The sequence below is a fragment of the Sinocyclocheilus grahami genome, unplaced genomic scaffold (assembly GCF_001515645.1).
Source record: "Sinocyclocheilus grahami isolate Dianchi unplaced genomic scaffold, SAMN03320097.WGS_v1.1 scaffold23.1, whole genome shotgun sequence".
NCBI classification, from domain to species: domain Eukaryota; kingdom Metazoa; phylum Chordata; class Actinopteri; order Cypriniformes; family Cyprinidae; genus Sinocyclocheilus; species Sinocyclocheilus grahami.
The window spans coordinates 84354-106961 of NW_015505202.1; the positions used below are offsets into that span (position 1 = coordinate 84354).

Here is a 22608-nt window from a genome sequence, read left to right on the forward strand (position 1 = left end):
AATTTAAAATAAACATTTGCATTTGAATGCAAAAATGGTACAATCGAATGTTAGGAGTGTGTCAGGGAGCCTCATCAGTGTGCGCGAGATGCGGTGATGATGATGTAAGTGACGTTGCATTTTAATATTTTGTTAGTCTAGCCCAAGAGACGCGCCGCTGCTGTATTATTCGTTCAAAATATTAGAGAAACCGTGTTGGGGGTAACGCATTACTTTTTAATCTACAAGAGAATATCTGAGTTACTTTTTCAAATAAGTAACGCAAGTTACTTTTTTTCCAATTTATTGATTGACAGCTCTCCTGTCCCCATGTTGAGAGAAATCAGAAGATGTTACTGTAGTTCTAAAATAAATATGAATATGCATTAATTCATCTCACTCACAAAGAAAAGAAACACAGATTCAGTATTTCTCAAAATGAATAAAAATAATGCAACTCAGAATATGATGCAAACCTGCCATAATTAAATGTTAAACAACACAAATATCCTTTATGTATTTAATCCCATTCTATTTGCTTCTGACCTTCGATGATCCAGTTCAACCATACTAATAAGCACAAATTACTCTAGACAAACTTTTGTGTCTTTTTTTTATTGCTGAAGTGTGTTGAAATTTCTTCTTCTGCATTCTACTGTACGGACGTAAATTGACTTTCCCTTCAGCCTGAGGCTTATTCATTTCACTTTTGGTGTGAAAGGCTTTTATATTTGCCAAAAATATAACTTTTTTTTTATTTTACAAACAAACAAGCAAGTCCTGTCCAGATTTAAAAAGTAACGTAATGCATTACATTCCATAAAGAGTAACTAAGTAACGGAATTAGTTACTTTTTTATGGAGTAACGCAATATTGTAATGCATTACTTTTAAAAGTAACTTGCTGTAGAGAAATATAGTAGCTCAATGCGTAGAAGATCTTGATTAGGTTAAAACCGAAAACCAAGCCATTCACACAGAACACATATTCAGCACATATTTAGACGGACAAATATGACTGCTGCACTCGCGTCTCATGCAAGAGATGCAAAGAAAGTCATGCAAAGTTAAAACAGTTTTAACGTTTAGAAAACTCGGCGCGAATTTGTCAAGTCAAGTCAAGTCTGCTTTATTGTCAATTCTTCCACATGTACAGCACATACACACAGAGAATTGAAATTGCGTTACTCTCAGACCCTTGGTGCATACAGATAACATAAATACAGATAGGTACAGATTAAATACAAAATACAACTATACAAATATACAAATAAGGTAAAATGTCTTAGAAACAAATAGACGCGACGAATACATACAAAAACACTGCGACTCACAAGACAAAAAACACGAAAACACCTTTCTGTCGGGAGAGAGAGAAGCCGCAACGTGTGAACGCGCCGCCATCTTGGAAACATCATTTGTGAAGGTTTATTTCATTTCACTGCGTCTCATATGTTTTTAAATGCAATCTGTGTGATTGGCGATTTGGCTTTTTGTATTAGGCTAAGCAATGCATTAACACATGATGCTGTTTTGTTCATAATTGTTTATGCCATTTACAAAATTATATTTGATTTCTGTATGTTAATTTAGACGTTATGCACGTTTTTATAGACAGTTATTTGAATTGACAGTTTAAAGAGCTTCATTATTTTGCTCATTGCACCCTCCTGTGGCCTCGGGAAAGTTTCCTTAAGACTTATTTAATCTGCATATAAAACATAAGAAAGGACTGTTAAAAAATAATATATATATATATATATATATATATATATATATGTTTGTTGTTTGTCTTAATAAAGTGGGCAAATAAAAAATACAGTGGTTAAACAACAAAAAAAACAAAAACAATTATATTGCTCTGTTTTATAAAAGGTTAAAAAAAAAAGTCAATAATTATCGATACCGAACGATATGAAACATATATCGTTGATATATTTTTTAGCTATATCGCCCAGCCTTAGTAGAGAGACATTTTTTTCCTATATTTTTCCTTATAGCCTTATGCTAAAATTTACTGTAAATCCACATTTTAAGGCTGATATTCAAAAAATTGCTTTCCCAGTGGGTTATCCCTGTCTCAACTATAAATTATTGCATTGTTTTCTTCATGATATGGTGGTGTATATGGGGAAATGGGTGCAAAGCAAAATGGTGCAAAATAATATGAACTTCGCTTTGCACTATTCCTGTTCTCATAATACTTTGCCAAGGTTGGCAGGTCTGATCTTTCATAATATGCCTTGTTTTCTTCTGAATATTTATGATTTGCTTTAAGGAAATATTTTTTTATAATGAAAGCATCCTGTTGACGCACCAAATTTCAAGGCCCAATCCTGACATGACTCAGCCTGGCTTTGCAAATGAGCTGCATAAAGAGGCAGATTTGAATTTGTAGAAAGTGTGTGTTGTACACTGATGTGTATGCCAATATGTGTGCATTTCTGGATGTGAATATCAATGAATTACTGTGTGTATGTTAACGAGTGTGTGGGTGAAGGACACTGTTGCCATCTGCCCCTAAAAAGCTACTTTATTTCTCATTACACGCTGGCAACAACTACAGGTGGTAAGGAATTAGGCCTCATTCATGTAACCGTTCCACAAACTGATTGAACACACACTCTTCCTGGTTTTTATACTTTTTCTTTAGTCACTATTGTGCCGTTTGTCAAGTCAAGTCAAGACTGCTTTATTGTCAATTCTTCCACATGTACAGCACATACACACAGAGAATTGAAATTGCGTTACTCTCAGACCCTTGGTGCATACAGATAACATAAATACAGATAGGTACAGATTAAATACAAAATACAACTATACAAATATACAAATAAGGTAAAATGCCTTAGAAACAAATAGACGCGACGAATACATACAAAAACACTGCGACTCACAAGACAAAAAACACGAAAACACCTTTCTGTCGGGAGAGAGAGAAGCCGCAACGTGTGAACGCGCCGCCATCTTGGAAACATCATTTGTGAAGGTTTATTTCATTTCACTGCGTCTCATATGTTTTTAAATGCAATCTGTGTGATTGGCGATTTGGCTTTTTGTATTAGGCTAAGCAGTGCATTAACACATGATGCTGTTTTGTTCATAATTGTTTATGCCATTTACAAAATTATATTTGATTTCTGTATGTTAATTTAGACGTTATGCACGTTTTTATAGACAGTTATTTGAATTGACAGTTTAAAGAGCTTCATTATTTTGCTCATTGCACCCTCCTGTGGCCTCGGGAAAGTTTCCTTAAGACTTATTTAATCTGCATATAAAACATAAGAAAGGACTGTTAAAAAATAATATATATATATATATATATATATATATATATATGTTTGTTGTTTGTCTTAATAAAGTGGGCAAATAAAAAATACAGTGGTTAAACAACAAAAAAAACAAAAACAATTATATTGCTCTGTTTTATAAAAGGTTAAAAAAAAAAGTCAATAATTATCGATACCGAACGATATGAAACATATATCGTTGATATATTTTTTAGCTATATCGCCCAGCCTTAGTAGAGAGACATTTTTTTCCTATATTTTTCCTTATAGCCTTATGCTAAAATTTACTGTAAATCCACATTTTAAGGCTGATATTCAAAAAATTGCTTTCCCAGTGGGTTATCCCTGTCTCAACTATAAATTATTGCATTGTTTTCTTCATGATATGGTGGTGTATATGGGGAAATGGGTGCAAAGCAAAATGGTGCAAAATAATATGAACTTCGCTTTGCACTATTCCTGTTCTCATAATACTTTGCCAAGGTTGGCAGGTCTGATCTTTCATAATATGCCTTGTTTTCTTCTGAATATTTATGATTTGCTTTAAGGAAATATTTTTTTATAATGAAAGCATCCTGTTGACGCACCAAATTTCAAGGCCCAATCCTGACATGACTCAGCCTGGCTTTGCAAATGAGCTGCATAAAGAGGCAGATTTGAATTTGTAGAAAGTGTGTGTTGTACACTGATGTGTATGCCAATATGTGTGCATTTCTGGATGTGAATATCAATGAATTACTGTGTGTATGTTAACGAGTGTGTGGGTGAAGGACACTGTTGCCATCTGCCCCTAAAAAGCTACTTTATTTCTCATTACACGCTGGCAACAACTACAGGTGGTAAGGAATTAGGCCTCATTCATGTAACCGTTCCACAAACTGATTGAACACACACTCTTCCTGGTTTTTATACTTTTTCTTTAGTCACTATTGTGCCGTGTTCTGCCATGGATTCAAGGATGCTAGTGTCACCAAGACGAGAGAATAAAACTCAAAATGTAATACAGAGCTGTGAACGTCTGGCACTGTCGTGACGTTTGGACTCTGCACGTGCCCAGTGGGTTACTATTAAGAGGCTTCTTTAGGATAATTTCTTCCAAAGGAAGTCTTCCTTGCTTTCATGGCAGTCACGACAACTCTCTGGCTGCCTGTGACGTCCCGCACATCTGCTTTCATACACTTCTCTTCTTCTGACTGTAACTCTTCTGATGCCTGTTTCTCTTGTGTTTCTGTTTGGGTCTCTCTCTCTGAAGCATAGTGAATGTGTCGGATGATCATTGCACGCTGATCTCTCATTAACATTGTTTCTGTCAGGGTGCTCTTCTGGTCGTCTCTCTCTTCTTGTTTGGGTGTTGTTCGGTGCTCGTTTTATTATTGTGAATGAAGTGATTTTTGCCCAAATTTGTGTGCCTCATTGATTTGAAGGTTAATGCCATGAGACCTTTAAACTTTCACATTACATTTAATTTAGGGTTTACACCAACTGCCACAATAGTAATTTATTTATCCCATATTTTATATCTTTCTGGGTTTATATTAGTAAATGTTGATGTAGAGGTTTAATAGAATGCATATTAGTAGTTGGGGATGTTCAAAACTACGTTTTGTAATCTACAGTTTGTGGATTGGGCAGTCACATGTGTTTTTGTGTTAAAAAATAGCTAGATGGAGCACAACAGACTGAAACGTAGAACATACGAGTCTCAAGACATTTTTTTTTAAAGTTAATGTGTTAAATTTTGCTCAGAAAAGTAGGGCATGTCGCAACAACCAAGGACAATCTGCATGCATGCATAGACCAACTTCAAAAAAATAGTGTTAAGTGAATAAAATAAAAAATATGCCACCCTTTAATAGGGTACCCAACATATTTCCAACAGATATATACAACCTTTTATTGCAAAAAAACTATCATAGTTCTCACAGAAATATGCATATTATATATAAATATGTATATATTTATTTATATAATTTATCGAAATAATATACATATCTAATAAAAATGAGACCATGCATAATAAATGGAACGCTGTTCACAGCAGGTGATTTAAAGGAAATGTTTTGAAATTGTTTCAAGTTTTTTTTTTTTTTTTTTTTTTCGAACTTTTCGAGTAGAATCAAAAAGTGCTATTTGTCATCAAATTATTGGATGAGATCCTTTTATCAATACTATATTTGGTATAATCAGTTACCGTTATTCAGACTGAGCTTCTCAGTCACCATCAATTCTACATAAATATCATCATGTTGTTTAGGACTGTTACATTTTCATATATATTACGACTAACCCATTTTCACACTGATATGTGTGTGTGTGTGTGTGATGTTTGTATGTAAAGCTTGATTCAGATGTCATTTAACAGTGTGATAAAGAAGCATTTTTCATTCATTCCTCATGTTTTTGTTTTGTTTGAACTCAGTCACAGGAAGAAGTTTGTGACTTACTTCATGCTGCTCCATTCCAGAACATCCTCCCAAGAGTCTACATAAAAGGTGAAAAATTTTATTTAAAAACTACAAGATCATGTTCCTCATAATTGCTTTCTGATTAAGAAATCTTTATATAAATTCAGTTTTATGCCTGCTGAAATCTTCATTTAATTATGTATTTTTACAGAGGGTGAGCGACTTGAGGTGAGGATGAAGAGGCTGGAAGCAAAGTATGCTCCTCTTCACCTGGTGCCCCTTATTGAGAGACTTGGGACCCCACAGGTGAGGCACTCACAGATCAGAGCCAACATGCTCATCGCATTTGTCAGTAACACAACATGTATAACACTAGCACATTCATTTTTTATTTTTTTGTATAGAAATATTTTGTAACGTTGTAAATGTCTTTGCTTTCGCATTTGATCAGTTTAATGTATTTTTGCTGAATAGAATAATACATTTCTTTCAGTAAAGTAGTCTGGATCGTTCATCCAGTTTGGAGCGACGTCCTGATCCAGGGGTCTGTGTGGTACCAAATACCTTCCACTTCTTAATAATAAACTTCACTGTGCTTCTAGGAATTGATAAAGCCTTTGAAATTTTTTGTATCCATCTCCTGACTTAACTTTATCCCAGAGATCTTTTGACAGTGCTTCAGTTGTACTACCAAGGACTGAAACGCTCCAGGAAAGCTCTTTTCATGCTGAGCAAATATAAATGCCCACAGCTGATCACAGTTGAAAGTCAAATGATTATGTGTGCCATTGAGAAGGTGATTAGCTACACCTGATTGAGCTTACAAGTCATTTTTAGGAAGGTCTGATCATTTTTCCAACTCTTTTTTTTTTCCAATTCTGGTGCTTTATTTTTGTTTGTTTCTGACATGTTGGTGTTATATCTTTCACTTGGATGTTATAAATTGCACTGAGTAAATACAGCTGGATAAAACAAAAACTGTGTCCGTCTTCATTTTAGGCTGCAAAGCAATAAAATGTGATTCTTTTAAAGGGGGTGATTCTTTTCTATACCCACTGTAATTAGACTGTTTATGCATGCAGTGCAGTACATGATTAGGTTGATTTGGTCCCCATTTTAACAAGTTTTTTTTAATTGCCTTTCATAGCAAATTGCAATAGCACGAGAGGGAGACCTGCTGACCAAGGAGCGTCTGTGCTGTGGTCTGTCCATGTTTGAAGTCATCCTGACGCGCATTCGCAGCTTCCTTCAGGACAGCGTGTGGCGAGGCCCTCCCCCCACCAATGGCGTCATGCATGTGGACGAGTGCATGGAGTTCCACCGCCTCTGGAGCGCCATGCAGTTTGTGTACTGCATCCCTGTGGGCACGCACGAGTTCACTGCAGAGTATGCATATACATTCAGCTGGGATTTTTTGAATAGTTTGTAATTTACACAAAAAATAGCAAGCAAGCACTTGATTTAGGTTCACATCATATAAATGAAATGTTTTGGACTTTTTTGTGTTCAGGCAGTGCTTCGGTGATGGTCTGAACTGGGCTGGATGTGCCATTATTGTGCTATTAGGACAACAGCGTCGCTTTGACCTCTTCGATTTCTGCTACCACTTGCTGAAGGTCCAGAGGCAGGACGGCAAAGATGAGATCATTAAGAATGTGGTAAGTTTCTGATTTCATAGACATGAACTATATTTAAAAATGACAAATCATTGCAGGAAACTCTTAACACCGTTAGCGATGCAATATACACTACTCTTCAAAATTTTGCGGTCAGTAATGTTTCTTGAGCAGTAAATCAGCATATTAGAATATTTTCTGACGGATCATGTTACACTGAAGACTGGAGTAATGATGCTGAAAATTGTAATATTTTCAAATAAAAAAACTATTATTTTAAATTATAATAATAATTCTCAATATTACTGTTTTTGCTGTATTTTGATCAAAAAAATGCAGACTTGGTGAGCATAAGAGACTTCTTTCAATAACATAAAATCATACAGACCCCAAACCTTTGGACGATAGTGTAAATGTGCCAACTTGTAGATATGGGCTTCTGTATTTAATGTTTTGTCATGTAACTTTCAGCCCCTGAAAAAGATGGCAGATCGCATCAGAAAGTATCAGATTCTCAACAACGAGATCTTCGCCATCCTCAACAAATACATGAAGGCTGTGGAGACAGACAGTTCTACTGTGGAGCATGTTCGCTGTTTCCAGCCTCCTATACATCAGTCTCTGGCCACCACATGTTAAATAAACTTTATTTGACTTCCAGCTATCCTATTCTTCCTCTGGTGTGACATTGGTCTCAAATGTAGTGTACAGGGCCTTTCAAGATTGCCTTCGGCTTTATTTAAATAAGAGACAAACCTCCAGTCTCGCCACATGGTTAAAAATCACAGTAGATTTCTCAGTCTTCCCCAGCTGTTATCTAACCCTTATGAATATCAACACTCCCTATCCGTATCACATTTGAAGTGAACCAGTTTGAGAGATTTAGGACTGCCGAAAATATTTCCAGGTCACCAGAGGAAGTTTAAAAAAAATGCTGATTAAGTTCTAGTTTAAAAACAAAAAGTAAATTATAAATGACTTTTGATTATAAATAACTATTAAAAGAAAACATGATTAATGTCAGTTTAGTTTTTTTGTTTTTAACAATGCCCATACAGATTTAATTTATAATAGTATTTGCATGCACAAATCTCATATATCCTAATATTGTTTGTACTGTAATATACAGACCAAAAAGCAAGTGTATGTTGAGTTATTGACAATAATTTCTCCCATTTCTAATTATTTTATGCTCAGAATTGTTATCTTTATTGCATTACAGCACTGGTTTACAGATCTTTGCATTTGTAACATCCATCATTGTAGATGTTGCGGTCGAGAATTGCGTGTAGTACTTGTTCAAATTTTATTGGTACTTAACTGGTATCAGTATTTGCCTCAACTGTTGAAAAGTAACCTCACTTATCTTTTCTGTCAGTTTAATCTCAGTCTTTGGACTGTTAATTTGAGCTATTTTATACACCATAATCATGCGTGAACTAGTGAAGCAGTTCACCGGTGTGAAGTACTAATAACTGGATTTGTGCTGTGATGACATCTCTTTAATCACCTCTTACTGTTACAGACTGCAGTAGTAATACTGCATTACCTTGACCAATAATGGACAAAAAGCAAAAATATGTCGGTTACTAAAATTTCAAATATTTCAGTATTTACCTTCACAGGCCCTTTGCTTCAACAGTGTTAGGCAGATTGGCAAGCATTCTGTTCAGTTTTGTAATTTATGTGGCTGTTGTAAATGTAACCTCATGAATGCTCATCATATTCTGTTATTTCCTGGAGTTTTCAGATTGATTTGAATCAGTTTTTAAATAACCGTTGAATTAAATGGGTATTTTCCAGTAATCTATTTATGCATAAAAGTTGATTTTTCTTGCTCTTGGAAGGGTTAATATGTGAACGATGATGGAAAAAAATGTTTTGACATTAAGGACGTGCTGTTTTAAAAACTCAAAGCATGACAGGTGTAATTTATTGTCATCTATTTGTGACATGAGATTTTTGTTCATATTGTTGTACAAGTGATCATGTTTTGAAATACAAAAAAAGGAGAGAATAATACAATGTACAACAAATGGTTCTGAACAGGAATTATAATTATGTTGTATTTCCATGAAATTAAAAAAAAAAAAAGATCTAACGGAAAATGGCTGGCTGGCTGGCTTTATTTATTTGCATTTAGGCTCAATTATTTAGGTTTTCAAGCAAACTATTGAATTGCAGCAGCATTTTAAGACTGGAGCTCTAGATTATCACAATCAAACATCTTGCAGTTTAATTAATAAAAGTTCCTTCAGGTCCTTTGGTGAATCTATGTTTCGTAAGGAGTCTTGATAATTGATACCAACACTATGAACTGTGCAATGCTCACTTGATGTATTAGCCTCAAATATCTTTAAGAAAGCTTTTTTTTAAGGAGTCTTTAAATATTGTGTTAATGCCCAATTGGTGATTTAATCAGTAAGTTCCTGTCAATTCTCACACCTTGGGAAGATCTGAATAGGATGTAATCAATTGCCTTGTTTTTAAGAACATTTCAGCAAATGCAGGAGGCACTTAGCACTAGATAAACATTTCCCCCACATGGGGACGATGGCACAGCGGGGAATGTGAGGAATCCAGAGTTTTTTTGTTCGTTTTTTCCCAAAACTGACTCCTCCAAGTTTTGAGGATGGTATGAATATTTTGGTCTCTCCTTTGTCGATATGAATACACAACTGGTAAAGTCTGTTTTGTTAGAGCAGGAGTGTTTCTTGAGGCCTCTGGCAGGCAGATGAGGGTGGGGCTTTTAAATGGCACACAGAGTAAATGTTTGCTTTCCATCAATAAAAATGACACCCAACACCCCCAATCCACCAAACAGCTGTGTCCCACAATGGAGAGGACGGAGATGTGGAGGGAGAGAAATGGAGAGGGGCCAGTTGTGACCACTGAATGAGACACAATACCAACTTTACAGACTGGAAAAAAAGAGATGCACATGAATATATTTCTAGGTTAAGGATCTATATTGTAGTATCAATGTCAGAAATATATTTTTAAATAATATTTGCCTCTTAATTTTCAGGAGCATTTACCTCTAAGAAGAGCTGATTCTTTTCTAATCATATAAAAACACAGCTGTGATCAATTTGTCAAATTAAATTAACTGATGTGTTTGAGAATTTGTATTAACCATAAAAACTAATTGTATTTAGATATGCCTGTCTAGACCTAGAATATAGGCCTTTTTGTTACTTTAGTCATTTATTTGCTACTGATTATTCCACATATGATTCCACAAATATAGTCTTTACAAAGGTGATGGTGGTACAGCAAACCCATTAATTATATGCTAAAGGGGAGAAAGAAAGAAAGAAAGAAAGAAAGAACTCTTAGGGTAATATGATAATGTTTTGTAATTATCATATTAAATCTAGCTAATTTTCAAATTTTTTGTCGTAAATAAACATCTCAGAAAAATCGAAATATGACTTTTTGTGGCATCATTTTCGTGCATGTCTTCTGTAGAGGACACCCGGACAAACATCGTGTTAATCAGCTATTTTGGGGAGACACAAGAAGTCAATAGGGAAATAAATTATAGATCTATACCTATGAATTATTTTTTTTTTCTCCATTTGTTTCTTATGCTCCAACCAATGTAATGACAAAAAAAATAAACGTTTTTTCTGGTTCTCAGGTGTCTCGCGGCAGTTAATTGATTGACTCTGTGATTGTGTTGAATGTCTCGCGCTTTGACACTCGTGCATGACTTACAATCGGCCCAGCACGAGCTCATAACCGGAGGGGCGTTTCAGAATCCCAAACACGAAAGCGGGGTTCCGACTTGAAAGGGCCGAATTATTACGAACGCTGTCCATCGTGGAAAAAAAGAACAACTGAAAACAGCAGTCGCGCCCCCAAATAGGCCTACCCCTCTGTCCTGAGATAGAAAAAAGACGGACGGTGTGTGACTTAAAAAGAGACAAAACAAGGGTGAGAAGAATAGCCGGACAAGCCGGATAATGGGGTTATCGGCCGGGTGGGTGGTCAGAATACATTTACATGGCGTTACCCGTGCAAGGCGCCAAGGTCTGGTCTGGTCTGGTTTGGTTTGGAAATAATTGAATAGACAAGAATCTATGGACGCCGACGTCAGCAAAACAAGTCATCATCGTCGTCAGAATGTATGTTTCGGTTCTACTGCACAGTTCCATAACAATTGTTTTAGGCTACATATTAACCGAAAAAGTTGTAGCTTATTTTACCTACCCTTTTTTTTCATAATAATCGTCACTTTCACAAGTCCAACAGATGCACGTTATGCCGAATGTTAATACGTTTAATATTAATATTGATAACCCAAATAATGCAAAACCAAAAAGGACAAAAAGCAAGCAAGTTTGCGCGGTAAACTTTAACTCTATCCTAAAAAGACAAAACATTAAATTAAAATTCACCTTTGCAGAATTAGTTTTTAAAAACCTTTAAAATGTCTCTTTTTTTAAACCATATACCTATTTATTTATAATACTTTATTCCAAAACTAACTCAGATTAATTTGATTGCTGTTAATTATAAAATCAAAATAATGCACAAGACAATAACAATAAACAGCTGATTTTGACTTGGTCAAAGAAAAAAACATCATATTAGTGACACAATCAACAACAGTTGCCTTTGATTGAATATTATTAAATATATAAAATATTAGATAACAGATTGAAAGAAATTCACTGCATTTAAAAAATCGGGGGTATTTTTTCACATTATCAAAGTGAGTTTGGGCCCAAGGCTTTGGTTTATTTCTGACTCTGGCCCTCACATTACAATAATAATAATAATAATAATAATAATAATAATAATGTATGATCAAATTTAGTGATAATTTATTAATTTCTAATATTTGTAGGTGTATTATGGAGCAGACAACCTGCTGTTGGGCCCCAGAGGATATTCCCCCCCAGAGCATCACTACCAGAGTTACGGCCCACCGTGTGATTCAGCAGCTGCGGGAAACACCGGGAGACTCGGAAGCCCAGTGGGAATACTGCCTCCAGCAAACCCCAAAGGATACACTGAGAGCAGCTCCAGTGAACCTGAGTTTCCAGCGCTGAAATCAGTCTACAGACGGACCTTAAGCCACGCCAAGCCACCATATTCCTACATCTCTCTTATCTGCATGGCAATCCAGCAGTCGCCAGCCAAGAGACTGACTCTGAACGAGATCTACGACTGGATCCGCCAGCTCTTCCCGTATTACAGACAGAATCAACAGCGATGGCAAAACTCCATCCGCCATTCCCTGTCATTCAACGACTGCTTCGTGCGTGTACCAAGATCACCAGACTCGCCAGGGAAAGGCTCGTACTGGGCCCTGCACCCTGACTCCGGTAACATGTTTGAAAACGGCTGCTACATGCGTCGCCAGAAGCGCTTCAAGTGTCAGAAGGCGACGTCGCCATCAAAAAATTCGGACGGAGAAGCTGTGAAATCAGAAGGGAAGAAAAAAAAGGTGGAGGTCAAGTCACTCATCTCTTCTTGTAAATCACCTGTGCCTCTTCCGAGTGACACCACAGCTCAGCATTCAAGCATATTACCAGTGTCCTATCCTGCAACCAAAGCACCTTCTCCTTCCCATCTTTGTCAGCACCTTACACCCTCACACACTTTATTTCCTACCCAGCCACACTTGCCCTCTCTTAACGTCCCGTTCCCAACAATGCCCAGTCCCAGCCTGCAGTCTGTCCCGCCAGCCTCTATGGAATCCAGCTTGCACTGTGAACCTTCTTCCCAACACTCCATTTCTGTCCCGCGACTTATGGACTTCCAGTACTGCGAGACTCCTGTGAACTACCCGGTTTACTGCCAGTCCAATTCTCATCCCAACTTCACCTCATATGCAGGAGATTCTGTTTACTACCCTGGATTTAGCATGTGTTCTGCTCCTCTTCTGAGTTCCTCCTGATCAACCTATAGTCTATTAAGGGCTTTAAAAATGGATTCATTTCTGTTTAGATACTTATAATTGCTGTATATAATAGTTGGACTCGTAGCTGGAGAAGTATCTGTTATCTGATGCTGAAGGATTTCTTTGATGAATGTTTCAAGTGAATTCAATTGAATTGAAGGTGTTTGAAGATACATATGAATGTGAATTTCTTGCTGTAAATCTCAAGTAAAATTTTGAACTTTCCAAAAGGTGTTAATTATTTGTCTGGAGTGAGGTGCAAGATTATAATCAGACTTTCAGGCTTCCATATTATTTTACTGCTGCATTTTTTAAATTCCTCAAGAGAGTGTTTGGGGAAGAATCAACTCAACAGAGGCATTGTCCTGCTCACATTGTAAAAGATAAACATAATTTCCTGTCTTGACATTCCTCACACTAACCTGAACGAGACAGCCACACTGAAAACTAGTAGCCCTAGAAATCAATTAAAAAATATATTATAAAGTGCACAGTTTGCATAAAATAGAGCAGACCCTGAACAATAAATAATATAATAATAATATAAATTTTTATTTTTATTAACCATTATGAAAAAATAGATAATATAAAATAAATTTAGAAATATTATGCACATCCATTTACTTGTAAATATGTTTTAAATCCATATTTATGGCACGAAAATAATGAAAATAAAACTTCATTATAAAATGTCTAAACAGAAAATCAAACAAAACAATAAGAATAAATAATACATCAAAATTATATATATGATAAAAATAATTAATATAAAATTAATTTACAAGTAAATGAGATAAAAATGCTTATTTATGACGCTAACATGTCTCTAAACAGTCAGAAATACCTGCATGCTGCACAAACCAGTCAAAATAGAGATTCACTGAAGATATAAGATAGGTTAGTGGTTAGTGTCCAGACATGGCTTGCGATTTTGACTGGTTGGTGCAGTTGGTGTGTGGTGTCTCATGGGCTGAATGCTAGCAGTAGAAAGGTTGCGACCCCCTTCATCCCCTCCTAGCCTAACCTTTGATTCCTGGGAAAGCAGGATTGTGTTTGAGTGTATGAGAACAATAGGAAGACACTGGTCTTAATGGTGGACCTCCCCAAAGCAGTGTCTTCTCAACAATGGGACACAGGGACACCCACAGCGATCTGAGCAGAAGCCACAGACCCCTCAGTGTGTGTCCGAGATTCAGAGAGAAGCCAGGACGTGAGGAGTTCATGAGATTTCATGGTTGTGATCTAATCCTGCACAGATTATTGCCCTCTTTAGATGTCGGCTCGTCGACAGATTCTGCTGTATATGTTGATATGATGAATGACTGTGCTATGGCTTTCTAAATATCTGAAGAGTCTGGCTATGTGAGTATTCAGTTCTTTGCATTACAAGGGTGTGAATGTGCATTTGTATGGTGTGAAGATGTTGTCTGCAGGTCATCAGTAGGCCAGCTGTGGACGCAGACTGTGAGGGGGGTGGGGGCAGGAGGAAGGGAATTGAGAAATCAACTTTTATTTGAGCTTTTGATATATAAGAGGTCATCATACTAAAAGAATATCTTGTAAGTTTCAGAGCTGAAAACATCCTTGTTACTGAAATAAAAGCTTTTATTGACACCAGGCCCAGCGAACGCCAGATCCTGGAATGTGCCTATGTATAAAAGGCTTGTTCGAGATGCATCGGCGCTGCGCAGACCGATCGGCATATGACATAAAAGTACAGCGAGAGCGATTCAAAAGCTTAAAGAGTCGTCTGCTCTCTAAACGCAGCTACCTAAACGCAGAAGATCATATTTTATTTTATAAGCGTTTAATCAATGGCTGCTTAAAACATCTGATGGGGGGTTTGTTCCACTTGTCAAAAAGCTGGTATGTGATTGGCTGGAGAGTGGAAGCTGCCCTGTTGGCATGGCAGCAGCTGAACAGACTAGGCCATGTTGTTTACACAGTGGCCAGCTTTTTATTGCCTGTCTGTGCCTGCGCGTCTCCGTTAGTGTCCCTCAGTCTCCTTTCACAAGGGCTCGGGTAAATATGCCTGTTCAAATAGCCATCACTCAGAGGCAGTGACAGGCCTGTACTCCTTCCCGTAGCGCCCCCTCTTCCCCCGAACCCCCACTCATCCCCCTCGCTTCAGGCCACGCTCCCTATCTGAATGAGAAAGCATTGCTACATTTAAATTAATGCCGAAGAATTCAGGGCAAACACTTTGATTCCCTATAGGACATAAATAATACATCGACAGATTAAAGAAACGCTTTACTGTTTTAGTAAAGTGAAACCACTTCAGCTAGGCTATGTGCTTAGAATAAAATCTATAACTTGGCTTCTCTCATTTAGCGTCATCCACTATTCATCTCCTCTATTATTCTCTCTTCATCTCTGGATCCACCTGTGTTTGCAGAGTGACAGTGGCGTGGTTCTTTCAGGACAGTCAGATAAGCTACCAGCAAATAACAAAAAAAGATGAGGGACACCCAGCATCTATTTATCCCTTTCTTTTCTCTTTCATCCCTTTGTAATCTGATTCCTCTATTCATTGCTCGGCCTTGTGGCTCTCTGGCTGGTCTGAAGCTGCTGTTTAGGGTGTGCACCTTGCTCATTTTCAGAAAGCATCGAGTTATTGCAGCTTCTGTCCAGCGTATTCATCCATTGTTGGTTTTCCCTTTCCATTGTTTCCAATTTATGTTCTACTTTCTGGTTTAATGATAGAAGTGGTCAAACTCATCATCAGACTCCACTATCTCATTTGTGTCTGCAGGGTGGTTCTTCTGTGGTAGATTTTCCTCCTCTGAACCAGAGGGTTGATCTGGATAAAACTATGCTGAATGCAAATAATACAATTTCACTATTCAAATGTGACTAATATAATGGTGGATAGATAGATAGATAGATAGATAGATAGATAGATAGATAGATAGATAGATAGATAGATAGATAGATAGATAGATAGATAGATAGATAGATAGATAGATAGATAGATAGATAGATAGGACAATTTTGTAAATAAGTTGTCAAAAAAACTGTACAAAATTAAACAATCACCATTTGATTGGTCTGTCTCCATCACATCATCCTCCCTATGGGAATAAATAAAGGTTAGAGTCCCATAGAGCAAAACAAACAATATAATACAGAATATAATGAAACTCACTGCTGTGTTTGGGAGTTGACAGGGTTGAGAAGACCTTCAATATCATCATCATCAGGGCATTTTGAATGGTCATCCAAAGGATCTCTTGACCAGGGGTATGCTTGCTCAACCACAACCTCATCATCTTCCTCTTCCTCTTCATCATCTTCTATTTCTTGATTGTAATCCTCTTCCTCTTCAGACTCCTCAAGACTATGCAGAAAGTCAGTATTAGTCGAATGAGTAGAAGATTCATATTAAAAACAAGTGATGAATATTCAAGAACAGTGATATTTGCATGAATTTAGATATATACCTGTTGTGAATTTCCCTCTCATCTTCTAAATGTCCTTGAGTCTTTCTAGCCTCCTTTTCATTAAAACTGCTGTCTCTCTCCTCTTCCTCCATTGTCTCTCCTTCATCTCCACTATCTGGAATGTCCTCTGGAACATCTCCTTTCTTTTCTGGCTCTCCTCTATCACTGGGTTCAGTCCCATCTCACTTTTCACTCCCTTCTTCATCACCTCCCTGTGCTTTATCATCCAATCCTGTTTCTTCATCTCCATCTGTGCTTTCCTCATCCTCTTCTTCATCTTCTCTGTGACTTATTTTCTCTTCTGCCACAGTGATGTCATGACTGCCATCATCTCCTTTATCAGAATCGTCTTCCTCTTTAGAGCTGAGTCCTTCAGATCCATCTATCTTTTCAGAGCTGACACTACTCTGAGAAATTTCTTGGCTCCTGCTTTCTTCTTGTTCGTCTTCTTCTTGCATCACTGCATCAACATTCTTTCTCAGTGATAATGGATTCTTTGCAGTTAGACTTCTTGGATGGTTTTTGATGTATTTTGTTGATTTTTGTGTCTGAGTGGCTATCGGAAGCGTCTTGTGATATAGTGGAAGAGCTAAAACAGATAAATGTGGAAAGATTTTATGTTTTGACACTGTTTCCAAATCTTAGGAAGATCTATCTCTAACATGTGGATGGCATTGCAAATGGAGAGAAAATATATCATTTTTGTCTGCATGGACTGATAAAATTGTGAAAATTATTCTGTTCATTTGGCTTACCTATTAGATTCGTTCCTATTTTCTGTAGAGTTTGATTTGGTTCTATCTTTTTTTTCTTTCTCCGTTTTTGCATCGCAGAAACCATGACTTTAGAGGACACAGTGCTACCTTCACTACTTTCTTCATGGTTGATTGATAGACGCACTTCAAGAATAAACATACACGGATTTATAAGGACAGTTTGTTTACATTAGACTAATATCATGTAATATTTTTCACAAAGAGAAACAAATCAATATAAAGTCACCAAATTTCACAAAACAACTAACCTGGTCTATAGTCTAGCTCAGAAGACCGATCACTCTCTTTCCCATTCCTCCTGTGTTTTGGCCTCTGGCAACTCTCATTGCATTGGATTCTTTCTTCACTGGGGTCTGGTACATCCATCATACCCCACGTCATGGGGTTCAGCACTGGAAGTTGTGGCCAGGAAGCACCAGCAGGAGTGAAGTGAGCTGTAGGCATAAACCCTTGCCTTATACCGGCCCACAGATGATCCATTGATGGTGGCTTATGCTGGACTGGAGAATGTGACTGACAGGGTCTTTACTGAATGTCTGAAAATGTTACTGAAAAGTTAATGGGAAACAGTGCACTTGCATCGATTGTGTCTGGTTTTTCTCCAGCAGGTACAACAGCACTTAAAGTACAATATTCAGCAGAGGGAGGAGGATGAAGGAATTAAGGCCGAACACAGGTCTGACTTTAGAGGCCAACTTCTGTCCTCCAATTCTCCAGACCCATCTCAGCCTTCTCACACCATGCTAAACACTCATCAGACAGGGAAAGGTTGATATGCTTAGCCCCATATCAACATTTTTTGAGAAAACTCTTAACAAGGCCCTTTTTCTTTAGACATCATGCAAAATGCTGAAAGACACAACCATCATCCTTATGTTCCACCCACTTGGTTAACTGGCTCACAGGTAAAGAATAGTAGGGTGGCAAGGGATAATTCAAGGCTTGAATGTTGTGAAGGTTTTGTAATCCTTTGGGATATTGTTTTGGGGGAGTTTGGAAATAAAAGACTGTGAGCCAGTTAACCAAGTGGGTGGAACGTAAGGATGATGGTTGTGTCTTTCAGCATTTTGCTTGATGTCTAAAGAAAAAGGGTTCAGTATGCAACTTACAATACATTACACCTACACTGACTAGTTTGTAGTATCTTTGGAATAAAGAGCTTTTAGAATTTTAAAAACCTATGGGGAAAAAAACAAAAAAAATATTATTTAACAACCCTACCCACCCCCACAAAAGCAGGGTGGTATTTGATCTCACACAGCTCTGGACACATCTATGTTGTGTAGCCATTCATCCACATTTGAACAGAGTGGACAGTGAAATTGCTGTAAATACAGACTGATAAGGAAGAAAATCAAAAATCAAACCTGCTTTAAAACCCAGCAACACAAATGTAGTTGTATAACTTTACAACAGCAACACTGCTTTAACAAAAGAGCAAAACAGCAAGGCTTATTTGACATCAAAACAAAAATGTAACAAATGCTGTCTAATCGCTCTCGCGGTACTTGGAAGTCACACACAGAACGGTCTGTGCAGTGCTGCTTCAGTCAAACACCTTTTGTGTTTTATTAGGAGATGCACAACAGTTCTTCTGTGGCTTTATAGGTAATATTTTCACTTACACAATTTAGCAAAATCAGACAATATTGTGTCTAATATAAACCACAATATTAACTTCTTATTATTGAATTGTTGTAAATAAATATCACATTTGGAACTGGTCAGTGCTCAAAAAATGCTGGGAAATCACTTCATGTAGTCCCAAGAGTGATTAATGATAAACTGTCTGAAAAAATACAGTTTTTAGAGAAGAAAAAAAATCACCCACTGACTTTCAAAGCTGCTAACGACTTTCTACTTTGAGGATCTTGATAGAAATGCAGTGGAGTGAAAAGTACAATATTTGTCTTTCAAATATAGTGGTTAAAGTCATAAGTTTCCAGAAAAAAATAATACTCAAGTAAAGTACAGATACTCAAAAAGTGTACTTAAGTACAATACGCAAGTAAATGTACTTAGTTACTGTCGGCCTCTGGTTATGGGGGAATTATCACTGTAATATTTTTTACAACCCTTGTGGACAGACAATAGCGCCCTCTCATGGGTTTTAACGGTAAGGGGGAGAACAGGAGCACAATGAAATCAGAATTTACTGTAAAATTTCATGGCAACACACAAAACTAACTAACTAAATTTTTGTAAATAGAAAACTTAAAAGTAAAATAATAACTGAGTAAAATAATTCCGAGATAAGTATACATAGATCTTGGACTGGGACGAAATTAATCAAATAAAGTGAGAAGTAGCCTAACTGATCACACGAGCACTCACTTGTGTTGTAGATTCTCGTAGACCTTCCTTTGGTAATTGTCATGGCGCTCCTCCTCATCCTTTGTAAAGGATGTCATGTTAAACTTGCTCTGAATGGCAGTCTGCTCTCTCAACAACCAGCAGTGCGGATTATGAGATAAGGGATTATTCTTTGAGAAAGGGGGTCAAAAGGAAAGGGGTGGTCAAAGGAAAATAGTGGTAGTCTGTGTTTAAAGATTACGTCTTACTACTAACCTCAAGGCGTTCACGATATTTTACAACCTTCGATTATTTCACAGAATACCGCTGCTGTCATATCTTCACACATCACAAAGATGATTCTTCAATTACAATTCATTTTCTGAAATCTGTTCTTCAAATCCAGTATCACTTTATTTGTTTATCAGTAGTTTTTTTTTAGTTTTTTGCAATAGTTGTTGAATAAACAACTGAAGACAATGAAATTGCTAACATCCCCAGTTTCAATTCTGGGCAATATTTATGTATGTACTGTATGTATGCATGCATTTACTTATTTAGTTGCCAAGACTTTAAGGCACGTGTCTATATACCGACTTTCAAAAATAAATTCACTGGAATAAAACTTGTGACAACTAGCCCCGGGCTCCCCTATATTGCTTGTCAAGCAGTCCAGTTCTCAGAAGGACAAGACCCTGAAATGCAAGATGCAACGTTGTGCATGATTTTATCAAGGGAACTCTAAAAGCTCATATTTATTTAAATAGTAAATAGAATGTATTTTATTTATTCATACATACATGTGATTTTGTTATTGTCTTTATACAACATTTGTCTATTTAAACTATATTTGCACAGTAGTCAGTTAGACAAATGGTTAAGGTAACAGTGAATGCATAATAAGACATTTCATTCATTCATTCTCAATGCAATGTGTTTCTATACAACCCATAGACTGTAAAAAAAGATGGACGATGCGTCTCCTATTCCTTCCACTTTAGAAAAGTGAAGCCAAATCATCTCAGTATGGCCGCTGCCATCTTGAGTAAATGCCGTCATTTGGTGCCAGAGTCTGCGCAGTAGAGACAAAGAGTTGGTAGATATTCGTTTGGAGCCAGAGTTGTGCTCTGATTCGCCAGCTATCCAGTGCGTTGTGATTGGCCGAATACCTCAAGCGTGTGACGGAAATGTTACGCCCCTTACCATATTGTGATGCCATCGCCGTGTCCCGGCCAGAGCGAAGAGACAAAAACATTAAAACCCATTATAAACGACGCATTTGTTGCATCCAGTGGAGACATAATTACGGATTATAATGACTTAAACTGTCTTTTTACGCGTTGCGTTGCATCGCACCGCGTAAACATAAAACCATGTCTGCATTTGTGATCGGAGAAACGACAAACAACAAGTGCTACTCTACACTGCTCAAAAGTCGCGTTTGAATCATCAGTGGCAAATCCTTTAAATATGAAAAACATACTTACTGACTGTGAGTCAGAACAGCCGGCATTGTAGTATAGAGTGAGTGGCGAAGGCGTCGGATTCAACGAAGGAGCGGCCGGCGGGCTTGCGGCAACCACATGTGACGACCCCGGGCTGGACTCCGCTTCGTCCACGGTGAAAGCCGATCCGGCGATCCACAGCGTGAAATTGATGTATTTCCTGAGCGACCAGCACGGATTAGCTCTAGGCATGACAAAGCGGATATCGTCCTCTTTGCGTGAACATTTGGGCGGTGTTATGCAAATCTTCCCACATAGTGATGTAGACATGTGGGGGCGTGTTAGAACGAGCCATTTTAGGTAGGCATAACTCTTAACTTTTATAAAGAATGTCTCTTTGGATTTGAGACTTTAGTCTTTGTAGCTTTACAGATCTTCTTTATGCACCAAGAGCTTGTAATAGAGGTCTGTGCGGGACTGTTTTTTTAGTCCTGCTCCCACAAGGTTCTATTCCGCACCCACCAGCTCCCGCTATATATTCACTCTTTGTTCACCTGCTTTCCGTTTAGAATAATTTTCTTCCCGACCCGACCGTTCCCGCTAAATTTAGATCTCGTTTCCAGAATCTCATATTTAAATTTCCGCTACTGAAAGAAAGAAAGATAGTCTGACAAATAAAAGTGTAGTCTGCACAAAATTGTATGTTATTTTATTCGTCTTGTCAAGAGTCTTGAATTTATTGACTTTGACTTGAATTTACATGAATTATCTTAAGACACAAAATTTGTTTAATGTTTTATGCAACACAGTAGGAAAACAAGTGTCAGAGAAAATAAAAATGTTGTACAAAAATTGTATTTCTTATTTTTATTCGTCTTGTCAAGATACAATTCGTTTAACATTGACAACACAACAGGGAAAAAGTGTCGCAGAGAGAAAAAAATTAATAAAAATGTAGGTTGTACAAAAATAGCATATTAGCTATTTTTATTCATCTTGTCAAAATACTAAATTCGTTTGACATTTTTCTGTTAACACAGTAACTTCTGTTAACTTACTCGCCGCCTGCGGAACGCAAGAGTGACAGCACGCTAGCGCCATCTGTTGGTCAAAGCCATGCAGGAACACCGCTAACATTGCATGTGATGCATGAAAGGGACAGCTAATAAAACTAATAAATCATCGAAATACACATCTATAAATTAAGTTTATATGTGTAATGGCTTTCATTTCTTCATAAAATGCCTGGATTTCTTAACTGAAATATTGGTCTGGAATGTTTGAAGCCATAACTATCTGGCAGAGTAACTAGTACACAAAAGACTACATACAGATAATTGATCTGAAATCGTTATTTAATGACAGACTATAGCATGATACACTTTAGATTACAGAACAAAGCAATGTTAGCGGTGTTCCTGCATGGCTTTGACCAACAGATGGCGC

General features: G+C 37.2%; 2 protein-coding genes and 1 pseudogene across 2 annotated transcripts in view; 2 read left to right on the top strand and 1 right to left on the bottom strand.

The window, feature by feature from the left end:
- LOC107561176 (cytoplasmic FMR1-interacting protein 2-like) overlaps window positions 1–8255 on the top strand; it is a 33163-nt gene extending 24908 nt beyond the window's left edge. The window contains exons 24-28 of the mRNA XM_016245555.1: window positions 5691–5763; window positions 5888–5982; window positions 6824–7062; window positions 7187–7334; window positions 7764–8255. Coding sequence (XP_016101041.1) covers window positions 5691–5763; window positions 5888–5982; window positions 6824–7062; window positions 7187–7334; window positions 7764–7931 — 723 coding nt within the window. The 3' untranslated portion in view covers window positions 7932–8255. The remainder of the gene's footprint in view (window positions 1–5690; window positions 5764–5887; window positions 5983–6823; window positions 7063–7186; window positions 7335–7763) is intronic.
- Window positions 8256–9958: 1703 nt separating this feature from the next.
- Window positions 9959–13291, top strand: LOC107561183 (hepatocyte nuclear factor 3-beta-like). The gene is made up of 2 exons (XM_016245566.1): window positions 9959–9973; window positions 12148–13291. Exons 1-2 carry the CDS (start codon window positions 9959–9961, stop codon window positions 13201–13203), a joined length of 1071 nt encoding a protein of 356 aa, XP_016101052.1. The 3' UTR covers window positions 13204–13291.
- A 2611-nt stretch (window positions 13292–15902) lies between these two features.
- LOC107561194 (glutamic acid-rich protein-like) lies at window positions 15903–18698 on the bottom strand (annotated as a pseudogene).
- Between the last annotated feature and the right edge of the window lie 3910 nt (window positions 18699–22608).